General features: G+C 44.8%; 1 protein-coding gene across 1 annotated transcript in view; it reads right to left on the reverse strand.

Moving 5' to 3' along the window:
• The window catches only part of Uba2 (ubiquitin like modifier activating enzyme 2), a 32,295-nt gene extending 25,868 nt beyond the window's left edge, over positions 1-6,427 (reverse strand). Inside the window, exons 1-4 of the mRNA XM_020180365.2 lie at positions 6,238-6,427; positions 3,153-3,236; positions 2,055-2,125; positions 328-392 (exon numbers count right to left, since the gene is read on the reverse strand). Of these exons, the coding sequence (XP_020035954.1) occupies positions 328-392; positions 2,055-2,125; positions 3,153-3,236; positions 6,238-6,375 (358 nt within the window). The 5' untranslated portion in view covers positions 6,376-6,427. The remainder of the gene's footprint in view (positions 1-327; positions 393-2,054; positions 2,126-3,152; positions 3,237-6,237) is intronic.
• Positions 6,428-7,801: the final 1,374 nt, after the last annotated feature.

Genomic DNA, 7,801 nt, shown 5'->3' on the forward strand with positions numbered 1-7,801 from the left:
CGCTGCATTTACATGCTCCAACAATCTGAAAGAAACACAACCCACACACAGCCTATGTAGTCACGCTCTTTAGCGCTTTCAAATTAATTCTCCTTTATCTACACTTTCTGGCAGAATTACCACAGTATATGGTGGCTAATGTCCAGCCCAGAAAAGATCGGTTCTAGAGAAAATTGCAAGCAACTGGCAAGCTTCAAACTTGGTCTTACTTCCTTTTAGGGCTTTCAAGTTCTAATTCATTAGGAAATATTTTAGTACTGTTTCTATACAGCTTTGATACGATGCAGAGGAAATACTGAGAAGCTAAAAGTATTAAATGAACCTTACCTCTGTTATCTAATGCATTCATAACCAATATAAACTGTCGAAAAAATTCCACATTATAGTCGGGGCTACAAAGCAAAACAAAAACGTCACCAAAACTGTACTTACACATGTATCTTCACAATATAATAGTCCTGGAAAGTTTAACAAAGTACTAACAATGCAAAAATAACTGATGCTAGGAGTATATACCATACACATAGTTGACTTTCTACACACACAAGCTAATTATTTTCCTCAGATTCCTATCCTTTTGGGCCAGCTACCTAGGGCACAAAACCAGGACCTCTTTTATAGCACCAGATATATTTAAAGTAACTCCAGAGAAAGATGGCATGACCTCACTAGTCCCACCAGGCCTTCTTGGGGCAGCAAGCGCCTGAGAACACATAAAGAACGCATTCCCAGGGTCTGCTTGGCCAGCGGCTTCACCTCGCACGGCCAGGGTCAGGCAGGGTTCAGGCCCCTAGGGTCTCTACTTTTAGCACCACTGGGAAAGCAGCACAGAGTAAGATGGTTACAGTACCACAGGCATGTCTACAGAGGAAACATTCAGAGAATAAAAAATCAGCTGGAGATACAAATGCTCTGAGAAAGTGTAAGACTTTAATTCTAGTCCCTCACGTGAGTACTATTTTGATACCATTTACTTGTGAACTAGACAACTGTAGATACGGGATAATTTAGGGCTGGGTGTGCAGCTCAGTGGCAGAGTGCCTAGCATGCCCAAAGCCCTTGGTGCAATACCGAACACAAAAAAACGATAATTTACGCCAGAGTTCCTTTGCTCCAACACCTCCAAAATTAAATTTTTTTTTTTTGCTAAGGTAAATGTATATATTATCAAAAGTACTGCCACCCACTACAATTCTCGGCATTATATACAGAAGTCAGAGTCTTAACAGATTGTTTTGGAAAGGAAACCTTTTAAACTAAAAAAGCTGAAATCAATTACAATGAAATTGTGTTTCAAAAAGTCTGAATTGTCACAAAGAAAACTTCATAGCTTAAAATATCTTATTTAGCCAGGCACCGGTGGCTCACGCCTATAATCCAACTACTCAGGAGGTAGAGATCAGGAGGACAGCAGCTTGAAGCCAACCCAGGCACGTAGTTCCTCAAGACCCTATCTAAAAAAAAAACCCATCACAAAAAAGGGCTGGCAGAGTGGCTCAAGCAGTAAGAGAACCTGCCTAGCAAGCATAAGGCCCTGAGTTCAAACTCCAGTGCTGCACAAAAAAAAACTTAAAAGAATGTAAGGTCCTTTGTAAGTTTTCAACTAACTTATTTATTAAAAAATTAAAACATCCAGGCACCAGTGCTCATGACGATAATTCTATGCCTAGCTCCTCAGGAGCAAAGATCAGGAGGATCACAATTTGGAGCCAGCCCAGGCAAATAGTTCCAGAGACCCTATCTTGAAAAAACCCAACACAAAAAAGGGTTGGTGCAGTGGCTCAAGGTGTAGCCTGAGTGTTCAAGCCCCAGTACCAAAGGGGAAAAAAAAATATTAAAACATGTCATCACTTTCATTCAATATCTGTGAACAGTGTTACTTAACTTACTTGGACACCAAGAATCACATTTCAATTATTCTAGAAAAGCCATCTGAAAAATGCAGAATGATTTTGGGCTCACATATTTGGCTAATAAAATACTTTATACTTAAACGTTTTATTAAAAAAATCAGAGCAATATAATTCATTTGTAATATAATAATTAGAGCATACTTCATGATGCTGTCATGGTAAGCTACAATATTAGCTTTCGGGTAAAACTGCAGTACACTTTCTTTGGCAACCTGGAAAAACAAACAACAGTGAATTACTACAACATTTTTGTTTACATTTGAAATCTACTTCTGATAGACACAAATACTATCACCTACTTACACAGTAACCTTAATTACCTTAAACATTAAAGAAATAAAAAAATGATTAAACTTTCATTACGATTAAGCTACACATGTATTTATGAAATGAGAGCTCTCCCCTACACCCTAGCATAAACACTTCTATATGAAAGACAAGCTTCAGCAAACATATAAAATGCAGAGCTGGGGCAGTAACTCAGTAGTAGAGCACTTGCCCAAGGTCGAACCTGAGCACCACAAAAAACATAAAAAATGAACAAAATAGGGCTGGAGTGGTGCCTCAAGTGGTAGAGTGCCTGCCTAGCAAGTGTGAAGCCCTGAGTTCAAACCCCAGTACCACAAAAAATAAATAAATAAATAAATTGTAATAACCAGTGTTATTCATTCACTTAACAAGAGTCTGAGAAAAGAGGCATTAACTAATTATCCAGGTTAAGTGTTAAGTATTAACTATGACACAAAAGAGAAGAGATGGTTGACAGAAGAAGTCCTCAGTCTATAAGGTTTAGCAAAACACCTCTGGAGAGGAGTCAAAATACAAAAAATGAAAGGGAAAAGACCAGTCGAAGTCAGTCAAAAGGGTCAGCAGAAAGCAAAGGGAAAAGACGTTCTAAGCCCCGAATCATGAAGAACACTCAGAGTTGTGGCTTCTCTGGCCACCAAGAAGCCATCTTCTACAGGAATATAGAACAGAAGGCACATTGCCAAGTAACCAATCAGAAATTTAAATATGACAGGGACAGAACAGTCACCCCAATTACAGGATTAGGTAGAGCAATTCTATTCTCTTTGCACACCCTTACTTGACCTATCTTTTTACTCTTCACAATCCCTCAGTTAAGGAGCTAGCTTCACTCAGTTTTCTCCCACCTACAGAAGAGGCAGAATTAATCAGGGATCATAAATAAATAAAAGACCCATCAAAAGGGTTACAGAAACAGAGTAAGAAAGTTACCTGTGCCTTTGATCTTCCAACATGTCTCTTTTGAAATAGAAACTGTCTGTTGAGGTTACTGACATCAATAGTATCCAGATCGATCTAGAAATGCATAAACCACAGATGAATCACAAATGTCCTGGTGTGTTTGAGCAACACCACTATACTCAGAATCCATAACCTATAATTTTTTGATTAGTGGAGAAACTTCTTTTCCAGTCAAACATACCAAGATTGTTAAATTCATAAAAATAATTTAACGCAAATGGAAAGAACCAAGAATTTTAACATCAAAAGTAATCCCCTCAAAAATACTTCAAAAAGATATTTTTTGTTTAATCATTCTTGCAAACATTTCAAGAAACTACTTGGACAGTATAAAAACGTGAATTTATTGAAAACACAAAGCTTGCTGAGCATGGCAGTGCACGCCTATAAATCCTAGCACTCAGGAGATAAAGACAGGATTATCTGGAGTCCCAGACCAGCCTGGGCCAGTTAGGAGACTATTTCAAAACAGTTCTTTTGGGCCAGAACCACCATCTTCCAGTAATTTGTAAAAATGAGAACCTTTAGAAAACATGGTGTACTCCTTTGGCCACATACATCACATCTACAAGAAGGGTGATACTGGGTTGGCGGAGTGGCTCGATTGGCAAGAGTATCTGCCTAACAAGCCTGAGGCCCTGAGTTCAAACCCCAGAACCACCATTTAAAAAAAGAAAAAAGAAAAGCCTCAAGAGTACTATTGTATACTTCAAGAGACCGGGTACCACAAATGTTACCATGGCGAAACTTGGAGAGTACAATGCTAGCCAGCATGCTGCTGGGCTTGCTGTGACAAGCAAGTTAATAGAATTCATGCATGTATTGAGTATGGTAAGCACTGTAAAAGTCCCGGTACCTCCTGAAATGAAATGTGTGAAGGAAAATGATCAGATAAAGAAGGAAGCCAAAGAGGAGGGAACCTGGGTGGAACAGAAACGCCCTCCTGCTCCACCCAGAGGAGCACTTGTGACAACCACTGGGAGGGAACCTGAGCTGCCAGAACCTGATCCCAGTGAGTTCAGGGGACTGTTAAAAAAACAGAATTTCTCTGTCAATCGAATTACTATATACAATATAAATCTGATGGTGCCTCTTCTAAATGATACCTGACAAAGAGATTTAGTAAATTTTTGTTGCCTTCTTCAAGTCTTCAAGTACATGTATACAAATTATTTACAATTACCTGAGGACTGTTTAAAGGAAATTTTCAGGCTGAGGATGTAGCCCAGTGGTTTGAGTGTTTGCTTTGCATGCACAAGGCTGTGGGTTTGATTCCCAGTAACTCCCCCCACCCCGCAAAAAAAATGGTTAATAAAGTGTTGTGTAGGTAGTCCTACCTAACTGCTACTTAAAAATGTTAAGAAAAAATGTTTAAAGTCATTTTCATCCCATTTTAATAAAGTCATCAAATATCCTAATTGTGAAACATTCTAATACTTTTGGTCATAATTTATAAAAACCTTCAAAACAACTATTTGTAATGAGTTCACTACAAAATTAAACCAAACCAGATGCCAGTGGCTCATGCCTGTAATTCTAGCTACTTGGGAAGCTGAGATGGGGAGGGTCCCAGCTGGAGGCCAGCCTTGCCAAACAGTTCAAGAGACCCCATCTCCAAAATAAACACAGCAAAATAGATTGGAGATGTGGCTCAAGCAGTAGAGTGTCTGCTTTGTAAGTGCGAGGCCCTCAGTTCAAACCCCAGTTCCATCAAAAAAAAAAAGGTAAATCAAATAAAACACATCAAAAAGTTTAAACTGGGTGCTGTGACTCACACCTGTAATCCTACCTATTTGGAGGCTAAAATCAGGAAATCATGATTCTAAGCCAGCCGGAACAAACAGCTCATGAGACCCCCATCTCCAAAATAACCAGAGCAAAATGGACTGAAGGTGCGACTCAAGCGGTAGAGCACCTGCTTTGCAAGCACAAAGCTCTGAGTTCAAACCCCAGTCCCACACGCACAACCATTTATTTTTAACCATTATTTTGGGTTTTTTTTTTTTTTTTTGAGACGTGGTTTCACACTGTAGCCCAGGTCCCCAGGGATTACAGGCATGCACCACCACAAACACCTCCAATCACTGGTTTTTTTCAAGTGTCCAAATTCACTACTGTCTGACAAAATGGTTCTTTTAAGTCAGTTACCAGCCGTTATGAGCACATTTGGATTTGGGACACTGCAAGGGATGTGAAGAGTAACCAAAGGAGAAGTGTACATTCTTTCCCTCCACTTGCATTTATGAGCTCACAGTCTGCCACCTCTACCTTTCTCATCCCCGTCTGCACCTGAAGACTCTTTAAACTCACAACTCCAGGCAGTAGCTCCAATTTCTTGACTTAAAATTACACTGGCATTCTGTCACCGCATACCAATGCAAAAGCTAAAATCCTAACTTTTTTTTTTTTTTTTTCCCCCAAGAGACAGCGTGCGAAGTCGGCCTCGAACTCGAGATCCTCTCCAGCCTGCACCTCCCAAGGGCTGGGATTCCAGGCGGGTGCCATCACGCCCGGCAAAACCCCAACATCTTTCGTAAGACAGGCGAGTGTCCCCCTATCTGTACTGGCAATGTGTCTGGCCCAGGGTAAGTTACTAACCCCCATGGCATCTCACTTTGCTCATCTGTTAAAAATAAAATGGGATGCACACAGCGTGTGCACCCTCGGGGTAGTGGTCAAGTCAATGACCCGCTAGGGGCAAGCGCTGGAGATTCTGAGGCCCAGGGAACTTGGAATTAAGGTCGCAACACCCACTCGGGACTCAGTCACCGCCTGTCCCCATCACAGCTGGGGACAGTCTGGAGGCTGAAGGAGCCCAGGCTGCTTCCGCGCCCTCGGGGGTGGGGGGGATGCTGCGGCCGAGCGCCGGGAAGACCCGGGCCACGGCCTCCCCCCCCCGCGTGCCCGGCCTCCCGCCGAGCAGCCTCGTGGACGCGGGCAGCCCAGACGCCGGGCCTCCGGGGCCGCGCAGCCCCTCCCCCTCCCGACTCCGGTCCCGAAGTCCCGGCCCCCGCACCACTGCCCGCCATTCGGCCCGCGCGCGCCCGGCCCTCACCAGGTCGATGTGGGAGAAGCCGGTGAGCACGAGGTTCTTTAACAGCTCGCAGCCGATGCCGCCCGCGCCCACCACCAGCACCCGGCCCCCGGACACGGCATCCGCCAGCTCCCGGGGTAGCCCCCGCGACAGTGCCATGGCGGGACGTCCACGAGCCGCGGCGGAGGCGGGAGAACTGAGCGGCGGCCGGAAGCGGTGGGGGAAGGGCAGCCCCACTTCCGCTCCTGCGCACTGCGGCGCCCCGGCGGAAGTCGTCCTGCGCTCGGCAGAAGTCGTCCTGCGCTCGGCAGAGGGTCATGGGCTCCTTGCCCGGCGGTGCTCCGCGCGATGGCCTCGCGGGCCTCCACCCGTGCGGCACGCCCGCTGTCCGGCCTCAGAGCCCAGGGCGCCTTTCTGCCTGGGGTTTGAAGTCCCAGCTAAAACTTCCGTACTTGTTAGAGCACTGACGTTCCGCCGAGCGCCTTCAGTCCTACTTGGGAGGCGGAGATGGGGAGGGTCTGCGGGAGAAGCCAGCCGGCCGAATAGTTCGAGACTCCATCTCCAAAATAACCAGAGATATGAAGCCCTGAGTTCAAACCCCAGTACCGCCTAAAGAGTAATAATTTATGTCCCTATTGTTAGGGTGAAGAAAAGGAACCGTGTTAGCGCTGGACCTCTTCCCCTTGAAGGTCTTAGAAAACTCTCCACCCGGCCCTAAAGAAAAACGGCCATCCACTTCAGCCATTTACTAGACTCCCCACCTGACCTAAAAGAAGTGACCCCCACACAGCCATTATCTTGGGAGGGTCAGAAGGCACACAGGATTATCCTGCCCAGAGGGACTTCACACATCCCTTTCATCTACCCCAGTGTGTAAGTGGAGGTGGGCTCCAGCTCTCTTGCTGGTAATCCCCTCCACAGGACCACTTTCCTGGCTTTTGAGACATCTCCCCTCTTCTCCATTCTGGGCCTCTTTCATTCCTAACACCTATGTGTAAAAAGCTCTTATAAATTAACAAGAAAAGGTGTCATCCAAACAAAAAATACTGGCAAAGAATGTGAACACTCAAAGACCACCGACAACACGGCAGGACAGCATGCACTTGGCCTTCCTAGGCTCCAAGCCAGAGCCCAGGAACTACAATGTATCTTCCCCAAAACAGGTCAGAGAAATTAATCTTCTTCCCCCACATTTCTGTCTTGAGGCTGGCTATAAATTTTCTAGTGGCTGTACCCAAGCACAAGTGCAGAAAGCATACACAGCAACACTTAAAAACGATACTTAAAAGCAGGGCATAAGCCAGGGGTGGTGACTCATGCCTATAATCCTAGCTATTCAGGAGGCAGAGCTTGGAAGGACTGAGGCTTGAGGCCAGCCCAAACAGCTCAAGAGACCCCTTCTCTACCAATAAAAAGTTGAACGTGGTGGTGAGACAGGCTAGTAACAGGGAAAGAAACCTGCCAAGGGACTCGACCCTATGTTGACATTCCTCCTTGTCGCAACCCAATACTACCCTCAGACATCTCCATGGTTATAAATTCATTTTGGGGGGGGAAGTATTGGGGTTTGAACTTGGGGCCTCCC

Source organism: Castor canadensis, chromosome 16 (genome assembly GCF_047511655.1).
Source record: "Castor canadensis chromosome 16, mCasCan1.hap1v2, whole genome shotgun sequence".
Classification (NCBI taxonomy): Eukaryota; Metazoa; Chordata; class Mammalia; order Rodentia; family Castoridae; genus Castor; species Castor canadensis.